This window comes from Hemibagrus wyckioides, linkage group LG22 (assembly GCF_019097595.1).
Source record: "Hemibagrus wyckioides isolate EC202008001 linkage group LG22, SWU_Hwy_1.0, whole genome shotgun sequence".
Classification (NCBI taxonomy): domain Eukaryota; kingdom Metazoa; phylum Chordata; class Actinopteri; order Siluriformes; family Bagridae; genus Hemibagrus; species Hemibagrus wyckioides.
The window spans coordinates 13033260-13059380 of record NC_080731.1 but is presented as its reverse complement, the minus strand read 5'-3'; the positions used below and the strand labels follow the sequence as shown (position 1 = coordinate 13059380).

The 26121-nt window shown below is 38.8% G+C and overlaps 2 protein-coding genes and 1 long non-coding RNA gene across 6 annotated transcripts; 1 reads left to right on the top strand and 2 right to left on the bottom strand.

Annotated features, from left to right (window-relative positions):
- Window positions 1-153: 153 nt before the first annotated feature.
- On the bottom strand, window positions 154-9948 carry tmem116 (transmembrane protein 116). The gene is made up of 11 exons (XM_058375668.1): window positions 9789-9948; window positions 9427-9473; window positions 9273-9336; window positions 7833-7961; window positions 5636-5740; window positions 5479-5528; window positions 5208-5291; window positions 3403-3538; window positions 2296-2440; window positions 1771-1850; window positions 154-896 (listed from the first exon to the last, which is right to left on the bottom strand). The coding sequence occupies exons 1-11, from the start codon at window positions 9900-9902 to the stop codon at window positions 714-716; spliced, it is 1137 nt and encodes a 378-aa protein (XP_058231651.1). The 5' UTR covers window positions 9903-9948; the 3' UTR covers window positions 154-713.
- A 7683-nt stretch (window positions 9949-17631) lies between these two features.
- LOC131343109 (uncharacterized) lies at window positions 17632-21533 on the bottom strand. Its single transcript, XM_058374533.1, has 15 exons — window positions 21204-21533; window positions 20582-20619; window positions 20419-20484; window positions 20216-20305; window positions 20052-20123; window positions 19913-19963; window positions 19756-19836; window positions 19551-19667; window positions 19400-19449; window positions 19239-19308; window positions 19068-19154; window positions 18881-18979; window positions 18687-18767; window positions 18495-18593; window positions 17632-18365 (listed from the first exon to the last, which is right to left on the bottom strand). Exons 1-15 carry the CDS (start codon window positions 21355-21357, stop codon window positions 18225-18227), a joined length of 1296 nt encoding a protein of 431 aa, XP_058230516.1. The 5' UTR covers window positions 21358-21533; the 3' UTR covers window positions 17632-18224.
- Window positions 21534-21765: 232 nt separating this feature from the next.
- LOC131343621 (uncharacterized) lies at window positions 21766-24976 on the top strand. 4 transcript variants are annotated; one of them, XR_009203160.1, is made up of 4 exons: window positions 21766-23112; window positions 24180-24257; window positions 24407-24668; window positions 24864-24976. It is a non-coding gene; the product is annotated as an uncharacterized LOC131343621 (long non-coding RNA). The 4 variants fall into 4 exon arrangements; XR_009203157.1 differs by having other exon boundaries at window positions 24407-24734; XR_009203158.1 differs by having other exon boundaries at window positions 24180-24273; window positions 24407-24734.
- Window positions 24977-26121: the final 1145 nt, after the last annotated feature.

The following is a 26121-nucleotide window of genomic DNA, read 5'->3' as shown; positions in this document are numbered from 1 at the left end:
AGCAGCACAGTCTAGTAAAAGACATGCTTTAATGTGCTAAATAATATGCAGATTTCTGTGAAGCTATCCTGTACAACCCTATACAACTAAAATGAAAACACTCCCAGATTTTGTCATGAATGCATTCATCTTATGCATGCAATGACATACCTGCTTTCTGACACACGTGTGTTTTACCAGTTTCCCCAAGGAAAAAAAGTGCAAATGTGCTAGGTTTTGTGTACTTTTCATGAAATTCTTAAGTCTGCTATAAGACTCTTGTGAAAATATGGTTCCTTTTAATGTGTGTCTTCAAGAAGGTTACTTTAGTCCTTTCCTGCCAGCTGTCAAAAAGAAGTCCTATCTCACTTTTCAGTCTCTAACCTTATGTAAAGCTTGTTGCTGTTTATAAACATAGCTCTGTAGAGGAATTTCCTTGCATAGCTTTCTGATGGCAGGTGCAGCAGCAGGACTCATAACAAAACCAATACCAGACCTCTTCCTTCTTTGAGGCACTTTTCAATACTCTCATATAGCACTTTTGTCCTCGTGTTTAACCCTCCTGACTTGCCACCTGGTGTTGCATGCCATGCCCTGTGTGTGACCACAGAAGTAAAAACACATCTTTTTGGAGATGTCCAGCCATTTGTCTGTCACACAAGTAACTCAGCCAAAGTCAAGGCAGTTTAGTCTATAGGTTGGGCTATGAGAAATATTTTTCTTTTTTGCTTCCCTCAGATGTGTTGCATGTCTGTGCTGGATGAGCAGAGGGTGTTGTAAGATTTTTTCTGGGAACGCAACAGTGGCGTTTGGGTATCAGCATCTTGCACAGTGCCACTGCTTAGATTACGGAAGTACTGTTGGGTCCATCCATACACCAGACAGTTCAACAGACCCTGAGAGCCAGAAGTGAGGGCCTAAGAAAGAGAAAGGGAAGGAATGATAGGAAGACAAAAAATTGAGAGAGGCAAACAGACAAGTAGTTACCTTACACAGTGCCACAAAATAATTACAACCCTCATGCCTTCATTACTTTTATGCGTGTCGAAAATTCCAGTCATTTATACAAACCCATTATAAATAAGCCCAGATATATACACTCAAAATCTACTTTATTAGGAACAACTGTATATTCATGCAGTTATCTAATCAGCCAATCGTGCCAGCGGTGCAATGCAAAAAAATATGTAAAGTAAAGAATCTGAGGTTATCACACTTGCTCTTGACATTGTCCTCTGATCTTTGTTACATACTATAAACTTAGTAATAGTCTATATGGTCAAAGGTATGTGGACACCTTTTAACCACACCTCCAACCAAAACATAGCTTGTGATAGCACCAACACCAACTGCAATCTTTTTTTCTGAGAACGATTTCTACAATATACTGGAGTGTATCTGTGGGAATTTGTTTCCATTCGGTCAAAACACTAGATTCTTACAGTATAGTGTATAGTGGATTTGTTGTAGCTTGTGATATAAATAGAGTTCTCTGTTCTTGTTTTGGCTTGTGCCTGTTTTCTTGACTTTGAGCTTGGTGTTCCCCTTTCTGACTTGGTGTTGTGTATATTATTCGCTGAATATATTATTGTAGTCCCATTACAAAGATATCAGTTCCTTGAATCCTGAGCTGGTTACTCTGTGTGACCCCTAGACTGGGTTGTAACAGCAGAACATGAATGAAATCATTTTAAGCTTAGAGTAACAAGGCAGGAGGAAGTTAAAAGGAATTATACAGCTGGTTAAAAGTCAATAAAAGAACAGTTTTACAGCAGGTTTATTTTGGCTTACTTGTAGAATGTACAGGATAACTCCCACCTTCCCTTCCACTTCCTCTGGTTTGAATAACATCATGGTGGCCAGGAAAATTGCTGTCCAAAAGAGGAAGACATCAGTGTTGCTCAAAAAAATCTGGTACTTTTTTGAGTTCCTCTTTTTAAGCTTGGAACCCAAAAAGTAAAAAAAAAAAAAAAGGAAAATTCCATCAAATGCAGTACAGAGACATTTGATTAGGCACATATCTGTTGAAGTAACTGCATAGCAGTATATACCTGCAGTAATAAATACATATAGCCTCCTAAGACCTGGCATCCTCATATGAGGACATCACATTTTTGGTTGTGTGCACCATAATCCATAATTCTTTGTAACTGGAACCTGTTGTACACAAAAATAAGTGGCTTCATGTTCAAAGATAATGTCTGGTTATTATATTTATTGGTTCCTCCTAACCCCAAATAGGTAGAAGAAATCTAAAATGTAAGCTCAGGTCTTAGGAGGATAGAATTAATAATAAAAGAGCTTGCTTGAGTTTACCTGGTCCCCAGCAAAAAAAGAATGCAGTTGGGTAAAGGATCATACGTTGTTCCAGCACACGGAGTGTGGCCCACTGACGGTCAGCAAAAAAGCCATGAGAAGTAAAACAGCGCTTGTACAAGGAGCGAGCTTTTACCATTAGCACCTAGAGCATGAGAAGCAATGGATTCAGCATTGATCACAGATGATGTATTCATTTAAGCTGGACAGAGCTAAATCATTTTTAATCACAAATGTATTTAAAAATTTAGCAGGCCATTTGGTACCTTATATTTACATGATTGTTATGCTTTTGTTGAATTTGTGGCATTAGCTGTCTTAAAATCCTATTTTTGCATGCACCTTAAACAGACCGGTCAAAAGTTTTAAAATATAACTGGCATCAAATTAAATCAGTAGTATTTCAAACAGCATGGAATGAGAGCCTTCTGAGCTATATAAAATCTCGAAGCGTTGCTAGATCAAAATATCTCTCTAACCTGACCGAAGATCCCTGTTAAAAAGAATCCCACACACTTATTTATTACTGTAGCAAAGGAATAAGATCACCACATTTTTTTCAATGACAAAATTAAAAAATATCAGGGAAGAAAAGATTATTATAAAATGACTATTAATAAATGACAAAGTATTAATTTAAAGTCAGGTAATTTGATAACCATTATTAAGCAAGATAACAATTTAACTATATCAGATCAGCGATTAGAATGTTTTAATTCGATTCGATTCAATTCCCTCATGAAAATAAACTTGTGTACTAGATCCCTTAACTACATATTTCATGAGACAGATAACAACAGACCTCAAACCTCTACTAAAAATCATCAATTCTTCCCTTAACACTGGCTATGTACATATATCCTTTAAACACTCCAATTAAAGCTCAATGGCTAAGTATTATTTTATTTAAAGTCCATGGCATTTCGTTGCTATGTACCTTACATTGCAAGTTGTATCGATCTATTATACCGCATGAAATGTACAATACACAGCTCAAATAACAATGCATTTATCAATGTCTGATTATTTATGAACTGTAATTTAAACTCCCATAAAGCATCTTCAAGAAACGCCTGAAACCTTAGCACAGATTAGAAAACAACTCACCACAATCCCAGTTAGAGTGAAGAAGAAGGATATTAGGAAGGTAGCAATGGTGTAGTCATTGATGATCTTACAGGTCATGAGTATCTCACTCTCCTGTGAGGTTAGGTAGAGAGCACCGGTGTGTAACAAAAGGCATCTGTAAGCAAACATTAAAAATTCAACAGTGGTGCTTGAAAGTTTAGAATTTTCTCTATATATTGCTGTATAAATATGACCCAAAACATCATCAGATTTTCAGATTTTCAAGTAGGGAACCCAATCGAACATATCAGACAAATATATTATACTTAGTAATCTATTTATTAATAGAAATGTTCCAATATTACATATCTGTGAGTGGCGAAAGTATGTAACCCTCTAGGCAAATCTGTGTTCAATCAATGGGATGACGTGTCAGTGAGTGCCCTGTTTTATTAAAGAACATGTATTATATATCCACATAGTGTTCAAAAGGAGTTGCTTATCAGGCTGGAAAAGGTTACATACCCATCTCTAAAGAGTTTGGACTACACAAATCTACAATCAGACAAACTGTGTACAAAAGGAGGAAATTTAAGACCACTGTTACCTCCACCAGAATTGTTCAATCAACAAAGATCACTCCAAAAGCCAAACATGTAATGGACTGTGGGATCACAAAGGAATCCAGGGTAACTCCTAAGCAACTAGTCTAGGTAAGATTGTTTAAAGAGGAACAAAGATAATGTTTTGGAAAAGCCAAGTCAAAGTCCTCACCTTATCACAAAAAAAATGTTGTGGAAAGAGCTGAAGCAAGAAGTTCATGTGAGGACACCCACCAAAATCCCAGTGTTGAAGCTGTTCTGTACTAAGAAATGCATGGGATAAAATTCCTCAAAGTCATTGTGCAGGACTGATCAACAGTTGGCAGAAACTTTTACTACAACAGATACTAAAACAAAGGTTCACATACTTTTGCCGGTCACAGATGTAATTCTGGAGCATTTTTCTCAATAATTAAACAAAGAAAAATCTTTTTTTTGGCTTATTAGTTTGATTTGGTTCACTTTGTCTATTTTTGGGATGTGTGAAAATCTGATTATGTTTTGAGTTATATTTACGCAGAAATATAGAAGATTCTAAACGGTTCACAAACTTTCAAGGAACCCAGTATATTTAGGAAATACACTATATGGCCAAAGCTATCCACATATTTTTGACCATATTGTGTAAATTTGAATGTTAATACTAAAAGCCTATTAGTATTAGTTGTCATATAAAGTCAACCATGTTAAAACAATAAAAACAAAACTGCAGACACAATAAAACAACATAAAAGTCATCTATGTAAGACAAACTAGTCTGGCCATAAATATGTGCAGCCTTGTAGAATTAATCCCCAAACATTAGTAGATTTTAAATAAATTTTAGTTTTAAATGACCTGAGGTTTCATTCTGCTCATCATAGCAATTCTTCCATAAACAACCCTTCAACCCTTTTTATGACAGTAAAACATCACCATTGAATAAAAATAAAAAATACAGTATATATTTTTACAGAATCCTTATGCTTAATACAAAGCACCTTTTGCTGTTTGCCTAAATTGTTAAAAATGGTAAGAGATTTTAGTGAAGCGACACAAATAAAACCAAGCTTGTATATTTGACATTGAGACCCTAACACTGGAGAATCCCTTTTTTATTTTATACACAGTTCTACCTGCCAAACAGATATCAGTTCCTTCTGCTTTTTCTGTTGCATGCCAAGAAGAGAACGTTTTGGGAATTATCCAAATAAGCCTTGTTGGGGTTTTCCCAGTGAATACAACAGTTGAAAACAGACTTACCTGTAGGGCTGGGTAAAATTTACGTAACAGTGCGACACATTTCCTGCTATGAAGACTGGCACTGTGAGCATCAGTGGCAAAACACTGGAATGAAAAATAATATGAGATCGGATGACATACAGATACAATGTCAGTGTATGGTCAGTGTAAAAATGAGCATATTAAATACATGGGCCAAGCATGTGTAAAAAAAAATCCTCAATGATTAAAAACAATGATTTATATTAGGGAATACTGTGGTATGGAGAATCTTGAATCATCTATTACGTACCAGGACATAACTGCTGCCAGTTGACTGCATGGGTTTGCTTGGGTTGAATGCTGAAAGTCAGTCATTAAAGGGTTATTGCACATGGGACAAAACTAAGCGTTAATTTTTTAAACTAATGATTATCAGAGCTTATAATCAAGACTAGATTTATTATTACCTGAGCTGGGAAACCATTCAGTCTGCAACAATATTTCTCCTTTAAACCAGTGTAGAGCACCCACACATAGTGGAGTGTATAGAAGAAGGAAGCCATGAAGAGTGTCTGTTAGGTACAAAAAGGGAAGTCATAATGGTAGTGAGAGAAAAATATTATAATAATATAATATAATATAATATACTAATACTATTTTGCTTTATCTTGATTTAACTGTTTCCATTGAAATTGTACACTTCTGCTGGCTTTTATTGCTTCATCATTTGCTACACCATTTTTCAGTGTTGTTGTGCCATTCTTGTTAAATGGCTAATTGTGACAATTTTAAATCACAAGGAACTTCAAAAGGTGGAAATCAGGGACTTGCCTCAGAGCTTCATCTTTCATAATGTGAGACATTTACAACCAATGAATCATAAAATAAGTCAAGGAAACCTGCCTTTCAAACCCCTGTTCCCTTAATCCCAAATCAAATATTGCCAAGCAACAGTTCCGTGAAACAAGGAAAGAGTCAGACAAGGCATTGCTATTGTAACAGTCGCCTGTGTCAACATTGTGAGGAATCTTTTGTTAAGCTGCCAAATGTGCACCTATACACAGTAATCTGTAAAATTATTATTTCACATGGAGAGCTAAACATTTGAGGGCTTACTGGGCTACAATTTGCTAACTACATTTGCACCTCTCATATGCTCTATTTGTGTCTACAACCTTTTTGCTACAGTGGGTATAGAAAAGAACCACCTTTTTGCAAATGATCACATTTTGTTCCTTTATAGACTGAAATGAAGACAAACACAATTTTTGATTTATCCAGCTGTATTTACTCAGTGCAACTTATAACATCTAAGTGAAATATATAACAGCAACAGGACACATAATTTCTTAATCCTAAATCCAGTCCCTGCTGCAGAGAAACACAGTCCCACAGCAGGATATTACCACCACCATGCTTTACTGTAGGAATAGCGTTATTTGGATGGTGAGCTGTCTGTTAGGCATTGCTTTAGGCTTCTTGGTATCCTCTCTGAGCAAATTTCCACCTCGCTCCATCCAGTTTGGTGGGCCGTCCTGATCCAGAAAGGGTTTCAGTAATACGAAACACCTTCCACTTCTTAATAATAGACTTCACTGTGCCTGTAAGGATTAATAAAGCTTTGCCACTCATAGTTGACTGTTTGCTTTAGTTGCACTACCATGGACTGAAATGCTCCAGGAATAGCCCTTTTTATGCAGAGCTAATCAAAATGACCACACCTGATCACAGGTGGAAGTCAAATGGCTTGGTGTGCCATTGAGACAATGATTAGCTACACCTGATCATGTTAAATTTTATTAGGAGAGGGGTGATCCTTTATTCAATGCAGTGACTGTTTATTTTTCCTGACCTGTTGCTGGTATATCTTTACTTGGATGTTACAAGTTGCACTGAGCAATACAGCTGGATAAAACAAAAAATTCAGGCTGAAAGGCAACAAAATGTGATTATTGTGAAGGGAATTTGATTTGCAGTCCACTTGAGATTTTCATCCAGTCCTAATACCACCACAGGGCAGAGGACCTAGGATAGGAAGGAAATCTCTGCAGGCTCACCCTTATTGAAGGCTGCAGGGTCAGTATTGACCCTAACTGATTAAATGGAGTTGATTAAAATCATTTTATTGAGGTGAATATGAAAGTATTCATATTTTGAAAGTCCTATCCACAAAAGCACTTTACTTATACATACATAACTTCTTAATAAATTATCCTGGATGAACCCAAATTTTAAGGGGTAGGGAAGCGTGACCAAGGTTAAGGCTCCAGTCTCTTCTTACATAAACAACTGTACATATCTGCACTTTTTTTCAAAATAAAATCCATACTTTTGCTTTGTTCTAACTTTTATATCCTTTATATTATATTTTTATCTATTTCTTTTTCCTACTGGCATACACGTTAATTCATTATACAAGTAATTTCCTTATAGAAGTAAATTTTAACAGTTGTACAAAAGCATTTAAATGCCTGTGGAACTCTGTATGGTTGTGTGTGTGTGTGTGTGTGTGTGTGTGACCAACAAAAATTTAATTGTTAATTAATGGTTGTGTCATAAGGTTATATTTAGGGACAATATCATACAGTGTGTAGCAAAAGGGCAGCTCTCTGTTGGCTCTTCCTGGTAAATCAGAGTATAATCAATTATGCTATTTCTATTTACCTGCTCCACAGTATGGAGGTTGTAACAGGTAACATGAGATCCACAGGAGTTGCTAAAGAGGAGAGCACCACTCAACCAGCTCACAGCTAACAGCAGGTCTGTTAAACTCAAAAGAAATAGTGGTTGTACCTGTAACAGAGAGTTTCAGTTATGGATAAGAAAAAATGAATTTGAAAACACACACACACACACACACACACACACAATATACAATATTTGTATCAATTATTAGCTCAGTGTTCATGCAGTAGGTTTCGGATCCTCCACATATAGGTAAATGAATTAATCATGTAAATAAATGTTAGTGTAGATAATATACTGAGTACATGTAACAAGCATAAATTCAGATTTTGGACATTTAGTCTCCACACAGTCATCTTAACATGACATAATCTACTCAGACATGTGGAAAGATGAAAAAACCCTGAAGAACTTTGAAGAGAACATAACAGTTATTACTGGTTACATGTTGGGTTAGTAAGCATCACACCTTCAATTTCTGATTAAAACATTCACACACTAATGCCGAGTTGGCATACACACTGCACATGGTTGGATCTCGGTTGTTTTCACACTTCATGACTATCTGGGGGCAGCACGGTGTCTTAGTGGTTAGCACTGTTGCCTCACTGCAAAAAGGTCCTGGGTTCAAATACCAGTTTTGAACAGGCAGGGACCTTTCTGTGTGGAGTTTGCATGTTCTCCCTGTGCCTGCATGGGTTTACTCTGGGTACACAGGTTTCCTCCCACAGTCCAAAACACATGCACATTAGGTTGATTGGTAATTCTAAATTGCCCACACGAGTGAGTGTGTGTGGTTGTCTGTCTATATGTGTGGCCCTGTGATGGACTGGCGACCTGTCCAGGGTGTACCCCTGCCTTCGCCCAATGTGTGCTGGGATAGGCTCCAGCAGATCCCTAATTAGGAATGAAGCGTGTATAGATGGATTACTATCTGGGGTTCACATTGCACGCTGGATCGGCGACAGGAGGTTTCACACTGCATGACTTCACAATAGGAAGAATCGCCGAGAACTCTGTCTGCTCCGCAAACTGCGTTTCACCAACATAAGCCATGCTTGCTGATACTGTGGTCTATAACTGCTTCCCGAACTGACCGCTGCCCTGTATTTCGCTCTCTCATTGGCTATAGGTCATCACCGAGGTATTTTTCACACTGCACAATTTTGAGTGGCCGATAGGTCCAGATATTTAGCATGCCAAATATTTCACGGTCATCGGCGATTCTCTCAGATCGCGTCTTTGGTCATTCACACTGTGTGACTGTCAGTCGCGTGCACGAGCTCCGATTTGCCTCCGATTTCGGGCATTTGTCGGCGATTTCGCAAAACCTGTCAGGTTTTCTTGTCATAAGGAAACTTTTATGTTTGTCAACAGTCGTGAAGTACAAGCACATGACAGATCATCAGTATATCTTACCTCAGACGTCCTTACATGTCTTTGGAGAACAGTGTAGAAAATAATGGAGCCTGAACCTAAAATACTAAAACCAGACAAAAGACATTTATGAAAACAAATTCCTATCAGTCTACAGAAAACAGGAACTACAAGTGACTTTTTCTTTTGGCTTTACCTTAGAAGTGCCATGGACATTTGGATCCACCGCACTGCTGAGTAGACCTGAGAAGAAAGTGAATAGAAGACCGATATAGATCCTAGACCCATGTGTTTTCTCTTAGACAATGCAATTTCTAAAAGTAGCACACCAAGCATGTTAAGAGAATATCTAAACACACACACACATCTGTCTGTAAACGACAGTTTTATTTTTACTCATATCTCTTGTGTATAGCAAACCCGTGGACATCATTTCAGTCAGTTACATACTTCAAACACAGCAATCTGGGAGTCTCAAAGTAGCCTGCTCTTTCCGAAAGCTTTAATTGCAAACATTCACCAGAATAAATAGAAACTCATACAATGATGACTACTTACAGATGTCCAGTCTTCAGTCGGCACTGTGATATTTATCTGAGAGCTGTTTGAAAGAAACGTGTCCATCTCAAAGGTGTTGGAAAAAAACGAGTACCCCACCAAAACAGCATACATTAACTTTAACCAACGTTGTACAGTACTCCTACTTTCACTCCACGCGTTCGACTACGCCCTCATAATCTTTAGACCCGCCCACGTCAGTCACGAAAATGTGACTCTTAACCCCACCTCTTTTGCAGTGGAAACCACAGTAATGGAAATTCCGGTTGTTTTGGCGAGTCACGGCACATCACTGAAAACCAGTCTTGCGCCCTGGCTTGTATTATAATCTTATAGAAGTAAATTGTGTTACAGTATCACAGCAAATTGTTGAAAATTAAAACTTTATTAATGCAGACATTCGCTTACTAGCCTTTCTTTGCCTCTCTCTCAAAGAGAACTAGACAAAAAAGCAGTTTGTTGTGTGACTGAAAAACTCCTCTGTCCTTAACACTTTCTTGTTTCAGATCATTTACAGTCTATCTATCTATCTATCTATCTATCTATCTATCTATCTATCTGTCTGTCTGTCTGTCTGTCTGTCTGTCTGTCTGTCTGTCCGTCCGTCCGTCCGTCCGTCCGCCCGCCCGTCCGTCCGTCAATCTATCTATTTATTTATCTATTTATTTATTTATTTATCTATTTATGTATCTGCTATGAGAATTTAACCATGCTTTGGTTTATAGGTTTATAATTATAACAGTATTATAACAATCAGCAGTCCCTTATACTGGACCATATACTCCTGTTGCCTCACCTAGACACACAGGTGAATCTTAAACATGCCACCATGAGCACTGTTTTTGCCTCTAAAAATTTGTACAACTTGAAGTAAATGTTGTGAACAGTTTATAAACCAATTTCTTCTTGGCATGATGTAGACACACACCTGAGTGCTCCAGAACACCAAACTGTCAAAGATTATGCTTTTATAGAGGTAGTCACACTTCTTGATGATTAGTTAATCGGGTGCTTTTCATTAAATAACATCTGTCTGCTAATGAGTCTTTTAATGTTTGTAGAAATATGAAGGATGTGCTAATTTATTTCCATGTGGTTTCTTAATTTTGGTTTACGTTTTGGGGGAAAAAAAACATATTAAAGTCTGTTAAATTTTATGTTGTCCCCATTGATTAGGTTTGTCTATAGAAGTTGGTAGGACACACAATTTCTATTTAGGCCTTGATGGATAAAAACATGGAATTGAAGAGGGGAATTTTGTGCTTTTAAAGAAGGTTTGGTATGAAGACTTACAATGAACTGTTGTGCTGCTTTTAATGTTTGCATAGATACATGAGATGCTTTGTGTGGGCCTGCAGAAATGGTATTTAATGGTTGACTGATGATTTCTGTGCAGTCTGAACTTGTGTCAGAGACTACCTCGGGGTGTTGAGCTAAGATTAATCCACTAACCATTCTTTAACTTTTTATTCTCTTTGACAGGTTAACTAGTGCAGTCCCTGAAGAATCTATAGGCTTTAAGATAACTTTTACAACCTCAACTCCAAAAATGTTTGGACTTTTCGTAGACATCCTTACTTCTGAATGACTCTGCCATGTTAAGATACGATTTTTATACCAAACCATGTTACTGACTTCTTGCCAATTAACTTAATTAGTTCTTCCAACTGTTTCTTTTAAGTAACACTTACTTTTTCCAGCCTTTTGTTGCCCCATCCCAGCGTTTTTGAGATGTGTTGCTGCCATTAATTTCAAAATTACCTTATTTCCTCAGTTTAAGCTCTTGGATTGATTTGTGTGTTCGGTTATAAATAAAATATGGGTTAGTGAGATTTGCAAATCATTGCTTTGTTCTGTTTTTATTTATATTTTACACAGTGTTCCATTTTTTTGGAATTGGAGTTACACTACATTTCTTGTTGACAACAAAATGCATATGCTTCAGGCCACAGCATGATAAAGTGGTTAAAAAACAACAAACAAGGGGTCATTTCTCTCTGGTAATAAAACTGCCCGATACTATTTTATCTAGCTGTCCTCTAAGAATTTTAATGACTGAGAAAGAAAATGTTCAGGACCACTGGTTGCCTCAAAGTGGAATACAAATGATGAACTATTTATTTCATTAACTTGTCGAAACTGCTATGGTCTTTTCTTAATTTTAAAGCTAACAAACTAGACCTAATCTGTGAAAAATATTTATCTTCCACAGCAATAACTAAGAACCACACTTTCATCAATGTAGAGATGTTTCTAGGCTGGGTAATATACTCCTAGTAGTATCCACTGTTCAAAATATGTATGCAACTTTATTGTGATGCTTGACCTTAAAGAGAACAAATTGTAAGCAGACATATGGTGTGCTAAATATAACATAGCTACTTTATTTCAAAGGTTGATAAAATAATTCCACAGATCAAGAGTTGATCAAGTGTTGTTATGCAGCAGATATGTAGATTATAGTAAATTATTTTGTAGTAATCTTTCACATCTATAAATGCTTACATGAACCTGGATTTTTCAAGGATCTTTTGAATGGACTTCCCCTGTGGCTTGGTCTTTTTTGAAATATTTGAACCAGACAACACCCATTTTACAAGTATATATTTTAAACAATGAAAAAAGGAAGTAACTCGCATAAACAACTCTTGCTCTAGCAATATGACTCACAGGGAGAAACTCTTTATTGCCCTGATGTTAGTGCTTCACATTATTCGTTATATCCTTTTTTTTCCGTTTTGTTTTTATGGCAGCGACAGAGACAAGGGTACTTAATTTAGTCTCAAATCCTAAAAAAACCTACAACACAACAAAGAACAAACATCCAGATTACAATTTGTACTCAACTCAACCTCATAGATAGTGAGTCTGCACTGTGCATGTTCAATGTGATCATTACGCATGTGAATTTATCATAGGTTAGAATGAAGCTGTTTAAAATTATTTCTAGTTTAATAATGTTAAGGCATTTTAAAATTCAATACAATTTATGACCATTCAAAATATACACCCACATATGATCATAATTACAGAAATAACGGGTGCATTTAATAAACTTTAAAGTAATAGGAGTACTCAAATCCATCTCCATATATTTACTATGATTCTATTTACAGACGTGGCGTGGACAAGAACGTTGTGCAACTTTTCCATGACTGGACCGAATTGAACAATATAGTAAAAGTGTGGCAGCAAATACAGGAGAATGACTTTGAGGAGTATCGTCAACACAAGGACCTGTACACCAAGCTCCTCATGAGTCTAGTGGAAACTAGTGGGATCGTCTCCGCATTGAGGGACAGGTTTCAGGCTCCACCTGCTCCAAGAGAGCTGCCCTCAGCTCGTCTCCTGCTCCATGCCTTCCTGCTGGCAGAGGCCAACAATATTCAGGATTAGCGGAGCCAGATCCTCTGCATTTTTGGCACTGTGTTGAAAATGGATGTAAGTCGAAAAATACCGCTGTACTGTATCTAATGGCAAACATAATGCGGTACTGTGTGTTTTTCTTATGTTTGACATTTAACAAAATTTTACACTGCTTTAAAATGATATAAAAAAAACACATTGTAGAATCGAACAGGTTATAAAATGCCAACTTATATGCTTAAGGTGGTGGAGAAGCTGTCTGTGGAGGGTCAAGGCTCAGCTGAATGGTTCACCAGCATCGGCAATGAGCACTCCCAAATAGTTTCATTTGTGCTGACCTGTGAGGAGTCCACAGAGACTTATGGAAATGTTTTGGCTGGCCAATTAATCTGTCCCCAAAATATTATATGTTATATGTGGACCGTGGCTGTGTGCAGGGCCCAACAGCAGTGGAGGCCTTGTTCCGGTCTTGGGTAGACAACGGGATGGTTGTGTGTCTGGACATCTTTCACTGGATCTACCAGATTGATGCAGCCATCTGCACAGAAAGTCACAGCAAATATGCTGTCTTCAAGTCTGTGCTAGCTGGGGCAGTGCTGGCGTACAACCACACAGATCTGGAGCTGCTCGTCAAGACCATGAGAGCCAAGAATTCGGCGATGCTAAAATCAGGATCAGGATGCTGTCCGGCACTGCATTTCCAGGGAGCAACTCAAACACCATGTGCGGAGGGTCACCCTCAGGGCCCAAGGAATGTTCCAGCTCATCCACCTGGCCGTCAAGGATATTAAACGTTTCAGGCCTTCCGAGGAGCTGCTCGTGTTGGAGTACCTATTCAGCCAAAGCACTGGTGAATCTGGACCTTTCTCTCTCTAGGACATCTTCAACAACGGACCTGGTCCTGAGTAGGAGGTGGTTCAGCCCAGAAACAACAATACAGGCTGGGCTGATGAGGTGTACCACAGCAACATGGAGACGCAAGATGGCGTTCTGGAGAGAGGTTTCCCAACCTGGACACTACGAAACAGCTATCTCTGGCACCACATCAGCCAGCGGCCCTATCTCCACCAGACTACCCGATCATGCAGTATGTGCCCAGACCTAGCACAGCAGGGACGAAGATGTTTAAGGAGAGGACCGACATAACTATGCCACTCTCCTGCTCTAAACCTTAAACTTACCTTTAACTTCTGCCGCTGCTGGTGAGAAAAACCTGGGCCCCTTTCTGTCCCCTTCATACTTCCGATAATGCCCACCAGTCAGGTAACTTCTCATGTTGCTGGTCTAGCCACATCACTTTCTTCAGTGGTGCCCATATTGCCTGCCAGCCAGACCACTTGCACGTCACACAGTACTGGCACATCTCCAATCTGGGCCAGAGCTACGCAATACGGAGTTGGAAGCCAAACTGTGGAGGGGGCAAAACCTCCCGGTCTGCACAGTCTGTGGCCAACCAGCCCAGGGACATAAAAAATACAAAAATACATAAAAACTTTTCTGCACTCTAAAAATGATGTCTCCATCAAAAGGACTGGAAAACAGAATGTACAAAAGTTATGAACACTTTAGCTCTGTTGTCGACCAGCAGGAAGCTGAAGGACTATCAGAGAATGTTAAAGCAGCAGAAATATTAAACAAGCTTTCATCTTCCTCAAAAATTTTGAAGTAACTTTCAGACATAAGTCTGAATGTATGATAAATGTAAACAAATGGAAATTAGGAAGACAGAGCATTCTTACACAAATATACTTTTGATGAAACAAACTGTATATTAAGGATTCCATGCTGATAGTGTTACATAATGTTGATAAATATCACAGTACAAAATATATCAAACTATAGTATTGGGTTTAATGAAGCACTCCTGAGTAAAGGCATTACACTTCACTGACTTATACAAATATGAGAAAATAACCAACAAATATCACAGTGCAAAATACCACAAACTCTGAATATTAGATTTGTTGTAGCATTTCAGAGCAAAAAATTACATATCTTAATAACTTTATTGCCTGTAAACTATACATACACTGTGGATCAATGAGAGCCCAGTGGAGAGAGTGGACAGCTTCAGATACCTGTCATGGTCCTGTCACATCAACACTGTGGTGAAAAAGGCCCAGCAGCGTCTCTACCACCTCAGATTCTTGAGAGACTTTAGATTGCCCTCTAAGGTGTTTAGGAACTTTTACTCCTGCACCATAGAGAGCATCCTAACGGGAAACATTGCAACCTGGTTTGGGAACAGCACCATGCAGGACAGATGAGCTCTTTAATTTTTATCAGCCGTATCTACCTCTGGCTCATCTCCATTAAAAATCCTTTGGTTTTTAACTATTTCTGTTACTATTACTTTCTGTGATGTTTCCACATTCATCCTGTGATCGCTGGAGACAAGCTGCAGCATCAGTAGTGTGACACACAATAACGTGTGGTCACGTTCAATGTCCATGTAAATGAATAAAAGCCTGGTATAGTGTATTTGGCTCTAATATACTGTACATATTTGGGCTGCAATACAGACGTTGGGACCTGTTACACACCTGGGACCTGATACACTAGCACACACGTTTAGGAAATACCCTGTCATTTATAACAACTGGAATTTAATCTTTAAATCACTGTCAGACATCATAGGAAGATCACTCAATCCAGAGCCAATCTTACATACAGTATCTTTGGTGGGGGGTGCAGCATCAGCACCAAGGATGCTACAGTAGCAGGATTAAAAAGCTAATTCACAAGGCTGGATCTATCACTGGACAAAAACTAAGTGTGTTTGAGTCAGTGAGGAACAGGAGGTGACTGAGCAAACTGTTCTCCATCATGGACAATCCGTCTCATGAAAACAGGGAATACTGTTTTCATGAAAGGGTGTATATGGTCTGCACCAATGCTTAGGTAGGTGGTACATGTCAAAGTAACATCCACATGGATGGCAGGATCCAAGGCACCCTGACTGGTCTGCAGCTATGCAGCCCCATACCTTTCTATCAGAACCAGCAGTAACAGCAGTTTGAGCAACAGTAGCTCGTCTGTACATCAGTAAGCTTTAGTCACCCATGACCCTGTCGCCGGTTCACCACTGTTCCTTCCTTGGACCACTTTTGATAGATACTGACCACTGCAGACAGGCAACACCCCACAAGAGCTGCAGTTTTGGAGATGCTCTGATCAAGTCATCTAGCCATCACAATTTGTCAGACATTGAGGAGAAAATGTTCACTTGCTGCCTAATATCTCCCACCCACTAACAGGCGCCATGATGAGGAGATCATCAGTGTTATTCACTTCACCTCTCACTGCTCATAATGTTATGGCTCATTGGTGTATATAAAACTTTTTACTTTGTATGAATCTTCCTTCCATCCATTTTCTGAACTGTTTATCTTACACAGGGTCAGTGGGAACCTGATCCTATCCAAGGGGACCAGGGGACACGCTAAACAGGGTGCCAGCCCAACACAGGGAACAGTCACACACTCACACACACATTGGATAATTTAGAGATGCCAATCAACCTACCGCACATCATTGGACTGTGAGAGGTAATCAGAATACCAAGAGGAAAACACACACACACACACGCACACACACACACACACACACACACACACACAGGACAGAGGCAGGAACTGAATCACCAACCCCAGAGATAAATGTGCTAAACACTAAGCCACTGAGCCTCTCCTCTGTATGAATCAGTTATGTTGATATAAAACACAAATGCAGAATTAGATTATAAATGCAGATTATAAGAGTCAAGTAATATTATTTATGTATGGAATACTTTGCACATGAATCTACAAATTGTAAAATAGAAATAAAAGTACTCTCTGCTACATGTTGTGGCCATATAGCAACTTGTCATTTACCTGGGAATTAGTCTGAGTTTAAAAAGAAACCATGGTGTAAACCTTTTATAGGAGGATCTTTTACATTTAATTTAATCAGATAAAAAACACACCCAGTCCTCCTCTATGCCATGATGAACATTAGACATTTAACAACATAGAACAGAAGAATTTGAAAAGAGGGAATGATCACCATGAAATCTCAAATGTGAGGCAATAAATTTTTATTAAAATCTACATAAAATGATAAAATACAAAGATACAACATTAAACATAAACGTCATAAAATCTAATAAAACTTAAATACCTAATAAAAGCTTAAAGATCTAATAAATCTTAAATACCTAAAAAAGCCTAAAAATCTAATAAATCTTAAATACCTAAAAAAGCTTAAAGATCTAATAAAACTTAAATACCTAATAAAAGCCTAAAAATCTAATAAATCTTAAATACCTAAAAAAGCTTAAAGATCTAATAAAACTTAAATACCTAAAAAAGCTTAAAGATCTAATAAATCTTAAATACCTAAAAAAGCCTAAAAATCTAATAAATCTTAAATACCTAAAAAAGCTTAAAGATCTAATAAATCTTAAATACCTAAAAAAGCCTAAAAATCTAATAAATCTTAAATACCTAATAAAAGCTTAAAAATATAGATAGGATTAAATATCTAGTAGAACATAAATGTATAACAAAAGTTAAATATCTAATAAAAGCTTAAAAATATAGATAGGATTAAATATCTAGTAGAACATGAATGTATAATAAAAGTTAAATATCTAATAAAAATGAAAAGTATAATAAAAGGTAAATGTAAAGGTGAACTCCAGCGATGTCTCTACAGCTGCTCAGGAAGGAAGAAAATTGAAAGAGGTTATTAATCAGTTCATAATAACAACAAACACTGAAATAAGTATTTACTTACCTACAGAGAGCTCGAGTAACATGGAAAGAGAAAGAACAGTGTTTAAAGTGTGACCAGGACATTTATTAGTTTATTAAACTTTGGTTGGTTATGAATCAGTTAATAGTAATCTATGATTAAACAAAATGGAGAATAAAAACAGTTCTACGTTACCAATGGAAAAAAACTACAGAGTTTAATCTACTGATGAGGATCCAATAGCAAATAATAGATTTGTGTCCTGATCACTCTTTAAGACAAATGGGATAGAGAGGTGTGTGTATGTGTGTGTTAGAGGGGTATGAATGTTACTCAGACTCTCTCTATGGTCTTCATTATCTCCTGTACACGCTGCTTCACGATCCTCAGCACTGCAGAGTCTAAAGCTGCTGGATCTCTGTAAAGCTCCAGAGGCTGATAGAAAAGGTCCTCAAGGAGCACTGTCAGCATATTCTGTACAAACACACACACACACACACACACACACACATTTCCAGCAGGATACTGATGAGATTGATCAGAGAAATTAAAGCAGATACTTTATAATGTGTATCATGGCATTAGAAAAAGTTCCTCATTTACAGAAAGCCTTAAAAAGAGCCGCTCTGCCTCAGGCTCCCTGATGTCCACGTCCCACTGGCTGATGGCTATAAACAGACGCTGCAATAATCCTCCATCCGACTTTAAAGAAGAAAAACAAGAAACATGATGTTACGCGATAGAACCTTCTCCCAAGTTTAGCTGCCAGTTATATAGTGTTTATGAGAGTCTTACAGCTGGAGGTGGCGAGCTGTGTAAAAAGCATCTGAACAGGACGAGCTCGAAGAACAAATCAAAGAAGCTGAAATGGTGCAGCTGCACAGGAGAGAAACGTTAGAAAAAGCAGTTCCATTTACACCTTAAAGACTGAATCTCTAGTCCTTTACATTTAGTGAGGTGTAATTGTAAACGGTTATTTCCCAGCTTACCTGAGCCTGGAGTAACTCCGCCTCGATCGATTCCCAGTTGGACGGTTGTCTCAGGAAACGGATCACAGACTCGTAGGCCAGCTTAACACCGTTTACGTCCTGTCCGGAAAAGAGACTCGTCACTGCTTTGTCACCTCGACTAACGCTGGGTGCGTACGAGACAGAACCAGGTGAAATCAGCACTCACCTTTTTGTTGGCTGCTGCCAGACGCATGAGCATCTTCTTCCCTGATATGAACAGGAGGTTCTGCACGAGCATGCAGTCCAACATTCTCTGAACACGAGAGATAACACACAGTTATGTGTAGGAACAACACATCTTCAGAGAAACTAGACGAGTAAAGAAAGGTTGACTCACAGAGAACGCCTGGCGAATGGCAGGCAGCTTCAGAGCAACGTCTGTAACGCCTTCGAGCCAGAGATGCGAGCTAAAAAAAAACCCAAAACAAAACGAGCTGATGAGCCGATTTTTGTTACATTGACATGAGACAACATGTCAATAGGTGAAGACGACCCTACCTGATGAAGGGCACCTCGCTCTCCTCAGGAGAAAGATCATTGTTACTTTCCTGCAGACAGAAAACAGCATGAGATCATTAAACAGCACACAGTACAGTTATCCAGAATCCCACTGATGTAGATACAAATCGAGTCTGTGACAATGGATTACCTCAAAATCTGACTCAACATCCAAGTCAGCATGAGGAGTGAAGGAACTATCCTCTTCCTCCAGATGGGACGTGTCGACCTGATCCTCCACACCCACAGGCAGGTGAGAGCAGGTTTGCTGTGAATAAAACACAAACATTGACAGTGCACATGAACAAATCCCAGAAGTGAACTGGACAATACAGCGGACAGTGTAATGAATTTACCTCGCCGTCCTCCAGCGGCACATTGGTGACAGTCTCCATGCCACGGCAGGATGCCGGCTCTTTCGCGCTCCCAGAGACTCGCTTATGAGGAAAAAAGGACAAACTCAGTCGCTGAACTTACTAAAGCTTTGTGGTGCTGCAACAATTCAGCTCTTACCTGTACGGTGGTGAAAGAGTCCTCACATGTGGTGGAGTTCGAGGATCCCTGCTAAAAACAACCACGACAACTGCATGTCACTCAAACGCTCATCAATTCATAATAAATGCTTTATAAAAGAAACGAAGACTGCTATTACCAAAGGAACACAGGAGGTCTCGCCGACGGTAAACCACCATGGCTGGATGAAATATCTCTCAACTTCCACCGACTAGAGACAGAAACACAGCACCAAGTGAATACAACATGCAAACAAGAGCGTACATTTGTGTCTCTACAGCTGCGCTGACTTTAATAAAATACCTGAATCTGGGAGCCGTAGATGTGGGAGGTGAGGAACCAGATGTTACGCCGGGCGCTGTGCAGCTCACCAGCACGGCTGTGGCGTGAAAACTACAGCACAAAGATTACAGTGTGACTCTCATCAAAGCAGTTTCATACAAACACATGGAACAATTTCATTAGAGTAAAAACTAGGCTGAAAAAAGGCTGAAATATAAAATTACCAGGACGACAGCTGACGTCTGAGGGTGGAGTTCAGTGGACGGGAGCTGGCAGATTGGCTCAGTGACCTTCATAAACACACACACTGTTAGAAATGAACAGCTAATACAATGTTCATTGTAGTATGAAGTGTTTTAACTGTAGTGCTTTATTACTGACACATACCTGGACGTCCTCCACTTCCTCCACATCAGCAACAGCTCCTGTAATCAATTTTACACATTTAACCAAATCACTATTTATTCATGTCCCTGCAGAGGGTGTGTGTGTGTGTGTGTGTGTTCACAGCTGCTGTAACAGTGTGACAACAAGATCTCTCATGTTTCTGCAACATTAAATGTAACTTTAAAGTGTTACAGATAATTGATGAAAGGTTTTTACTGAACACTGACAATAGTGAATAAATCGCTGTGGTTTGAGAGGAATAAGAGGAAAGCTAACAGTAACTCCGCTTCATGTCGGGCTTCTGGACATCACCCTGTCCTTCATTCATTTCATCTAAAAGCACAACTCCAAGTGTTTTATTCCTCACATCAACACTTTTAGACCTTAAATCCTCTTCTTAAGAGCCATGTAGCATCGCGGGCTAACGTTAGCTCAGCTAAGCGCTTTATAGCTAGCTCTGTTAGCTAAACTACACACCGGGGTTTATCCTGTTTATCCGCTGTATATTAAAGTCTTTCATTTCATACACACACACACACACACCATCTCTGTGTGTCTTTGTAAACTGTAAGCTGATTATAAAGACACAAGCTAAGTGCTAAGTGAGCTCTTCTCTTCTTACCTGGAGCAGGTTGATGATCGGCAGCGGGCAGACCGCTTCTCCTCTTCAGCCTGCGATAAGCCCAGTATCCCGCCGAGGTGAGCGCGAGCAGACCGCCGACGCAGGCCACACTCCGGAAACTGCTCGCGCTGGGAAGAAACTTGCCAAAGTTCATCGTCTTCAGAGACAAAATGTCGATTTGCAGTAACGAGAGTCCACAAGCAGTCCAAGTTGTTGTTGTTTCCGTCGCCGGGTTTACTTTCAAATGCGTTCTAAACGCCTCCTGTATACGTCAAGCATTTTTAAAAATCAACAACATGGCGACGTATGTTTCTATATTTATTTAGGTATTAAATAAAATAATAATTAATAACGAACTTATTGGACGAAGCGCAAGTGGTAAAATAATATTAATAAAAAAAAAACGTAAATTCCATATTTTAATCTAAACAGTAGAGTGCGCAGTACCGGATATTGATATGTACACCGACACGTCAAATGCGTCCGCCATATTGGAAGGGGCGGAAATCGTTTATAATCCATGCAGGTTTTATATACAATTTGCACTCGACCTTTATAAACTCATGCTGTAACTCGCTTTGTCCTTCTTACAGATTACCTCCTTTTCGCAGGCCGCGTCTATCTGCATATCTGCTTTGACACATTTAAATCTTCCACAATACTTCATTAAAATAATGGAATAATGAGTTGATGATGTGCTACAAACACAATGAACATCAGCCATAGTGTCACATTAGTAAGTCACCAGGAGTGACTCAGATTCTACGGTGGGGTAAAGTCTTCTCTGACTGTAGACAGTTACACGCTGTCATTGGTCGAGATGTGATATTTGGTTCAGTTTGGTGGAATTGCATTTTACTGATTTTCACTTTAAAGATTTGCTTTACGTGTTTCTGTCGTTTCTGCAAACCCTAAGATTTTCATTTAACAATCTTGTCATGTTTGCTTGAAAATGCTTCATCAGCTTATTATTATTATTATTATTATTATTATTATTATTATTATTATTATTATTATTATTGAAAACAAACAGGTGAGACCTTGCACACTACTTTATTTATTTGTTTGCTTGTTACATTTACCACTTTACCATTCGACTGTCTGCTAAGCCGTGTTTCTTTAGGCACCACCATGCTGTACATAATGAATATTAATTACTTCATTTCTAATTAGTTTTTCATTAAACAGACATTGTTCTTAAAGAGGGCTTCTTCCTCATCGTAGTCTTTATATCTTTGCTTAAACTGTTTGGTCTTGGCCCTGCTTTGTTTTAGTTTCTGGACACAATTAAATAAGAAAACAGTCAGCATCAAAGTTCATTATTATCAGGCTGCTGCTGTTGTTGTTGTTGTTCTTGTTTTTGTTGTTGTTTTAAAAGTGTATTTCAGTAGGCTACAACTGAGGATGGTGGTCCCAAACCCAGATGCCCCTGAAAATCACCAGCAGGCCATACTGATGGCAACCAAAGAGGCTCGTCACTACAGGGAAAGCAGGATGGTCTTCCCTACGCCTCCACTGGAGTTGGTGAACCAGTCAACTGTCCTGGTCCACTCAGAGAAGCTCCTTGTGAATGAGGGGATCCCCACACCGACACGTGAACAGTATCTGGGACAGCTGGTCCTTTTGGTGCCATTTGGACAATATGAAAATGCACCGTTCCACTGGCTTGTTTCAAATGATGTAGGATACATGAAATAGTAAGCATTACGGCACAGCATAGCCCTCAGGCAAAGGAAAGTTTTCTAAAGCCCTAAATCCACTGGATGTGACATTAAATTTTTCAATCAACTAGAATAGTCAAAAAGTATCAAAGAACAATCCAATATGTGGGAGTCACTATCCAGCATCATGTGAAGGCGGGACTTCCTTTTCTGCCACATGGTCACAGGAGCACATGGTCTGAGGAAAGGTAATATTATTTACTTTGGCAATCTTCTTTAAAATGACATTATCTGTAAATTCAAAATATATGAGCATGTATGAAGGCATAGAGAAGCTTTTTGTCATGGTTTAATGATTTTTTGTCACTTTACAACGTTGTGCAATAAGGGATAGTTTTTAAGGATGTTTTTGCTGACAATGTGTTATGATGTCATTACATATTATCACATGTATATATGCACAGTATAAACCCTTAAAATACTTCTTTTCCCTTTTTTTTATTTAATATTATTTTTAACATTTTAACTTTTAACACAGAAAAATGGAAATAAATTTGTTCTATGGAAGGCAAGAGCAGAATTGGAATGTTAGGCAAATCCCATCTGACAGTGAGGACAGTGAGACAGACAGCAGTGACAGTGAGGAGGAGTGGAATGGAGAAAAAGGTTTGACCAGAAGTAAAAAAAATTGTGTTTTAATTTGGGGTTGTGATTTGTTGAGCTCATTTGTACACAACCAAGACTAATGTGTGGATTTATTTCCTGTAGTAGAATGGTTGTGATAGGTTTATGCAGCAGACAGCATAAAAAAAGGAGTCAAATGTCACACAGTTTTATTTTTGCTGTGCTTTCATTGCCACGGTAAACGTACATTTTGCATGTTTTTATAGATACTTAAGATAGATATAATACCTTAATAATAATATTCTCCCTGAGGCAAACATAGATAGATGTATCTATGGTCAGAAGGTTTTGAAGGTCACACCTTTAAGGATGTGGGTGCTCTACCATCAGCAATCCACTTTAAAGGACAGGCCATAGCTATTTTCCTCTGAGCAGAGGGAGATCATTCAGAAAGCAGACGCTTCTGTGAGGAGATAGGTACACACACTGCTGACCCACATCATAACTATGCAGATGAAGAGGTTCAAGAAGTATATTAATGACAAGGAGCAAGTAAGTGTTACAAACAGAAACAGAAGAATAGCACAGAACAATAAAAAATGCTCAAACAAGTCAGATCTGTTTTAGGATTGTTTATTAAAAGCTGGGAAATCATAAAATCTAGATAGTTAAAATTATTGTTCCTCAACAGCACCACCAAGTGTGATCCCTCATCATGGCCAGGTGATGATGCTGAACTGGAAGCTGCAAGTCAAGCTGTGGAAAGCAAGTGAGATAAAGCGAGAGTAAACAGAAATCAAGCTCTATTTATAATATGATTGGGTTTATTATATTGTTTATTTATGTTGTTATTTTTATTATTATTACTGCACTGTATTATTATAGTTTATAACATTCCTTTTTCTGTAAATTTGTTAGATTTGCTCAAGACCCAAGAGCCACAGGTATGGGCCAACCCTAGCAGTCCATCTGTTAGATTGCCTTCTCAGGATTCCACCAGACAAGCCCAGTCAGCCTGATCCCACTGTCCAGCCCAAGGAGTCAGAGCCCATTGTCTGGCCCAAGGAGTCATAGCCCACTGTCCGGCCTGAGGAGTCGGAGCCCACTGTTCATTCAAACCTACAAGGACATCAGTGATCTGTGCAAGAAGCGAAGTGTCCTAGAGGTGACAGTTGTGTGGGTAAGGGACGGAACGTGCACCTCTACAAGTCTGGCTACCACCACCGGGTTTGACTCACTTTACTTAGTTAGTGTTAAAGTTATTACATTACAATTGAATATTTATTACTGTATATGTAAAGAGAGACAAAAAAGCACAGAGAGTTGTATGCTGCTTAGTCTCTGATTTGATTTTTTTTATCCATTTGTATATCAGGTATGTAACATCTGTGACATGTCCAACTGGTACACAATGCTGACTGAAGTCCTGAGCTGTGTACCATGTACCAAGGCAGCAAAGAGTGGAGAAGGTAGCACAGTGGGTCAGTGATTAAAACAAAACAACACATTGAATCAAACAGGTTATCAAATGGTAACTTATATGTTTAAGGTGGTGGAGAAGCTGTCTGGGGAGGGTCAAGGCTCAGCTGAATGGTTCACCAACATCGGCAATGAGCACTCCCAAATAGTTTCATTTGTGCTGACCTGTGAGGAGTCCACAGAGACTTATTGAAATGTTTCGGCTGGCCAATTAATCTGTCCCCAAAATATTATATGTTATATGTGGACCGTGGCTGTGTGCAGGGCCCAACAGCAGTGGAGGCCTTGTTCCAGTCTTGGGTAGACAGCGGGATGGTTGTGTGTCTGGACATCTTTCACTGGATCTACCGGATTGATGCAGTCATCCGCATAGAAAGTCACAACAAATATGGTGTCTTCAAGTCTGTGCCAGCTGGGGCAGTGCTGGCGTACAACCACGCAGATCTGGAGCTGCTCGTCAAGGCCATGAGAGCCAAGAATCCGGCGATGCTAAAATTCTAAACTTAACAGGTAGCCAGTGCAGGGATGATAATATTGGAGTTATATGATCAAATTTTCTTGATCTGGTAAGAACTCTGGTGGCTGCATTATGGACTAACTGTAGCTTGTTTATTGAAGATGCAGGACAACCACCTAGTAATGCATTACAATAGTCAAATCTGGGGGTCATGAATGCATGAAAGTTTTTCTGCATCAGATACAGATAAAATGTTCCTAAGCTTGTCAATATTTCTAAGATGGACGAAGGCTGTTTTTGTGATATTGGATATATGATTTTCAAAGGATAAGTTGCTGTCTAATATTACGCCCAGGTCTTTCACTGTTGAGCTAGTAGTAACAGTGCATCCTTCTAGATGCAAGCTGAATTGCGAGAGCTTCTGTGTACTGATTTTTGGACCAATAAGTAATATCTCTGTCTTATCAGAATTTAGAAAATTATCGGTCATCCAATTTCTAGTATCTTTAACACACTCAGTTAGTCTAGACAAATTAGATATTTCATCTGGTTTTGATGAGATATATAACTGGGTATCATCGGCATAACAATGGAAACTAATCCCATGCCTTCTAATCATGTTCCCCAATGGAAGCATGTATACTGAGAAAAGCAGAGGTCCTAAAACTGACCCTTGTGGGACCCCATATTTCACTGG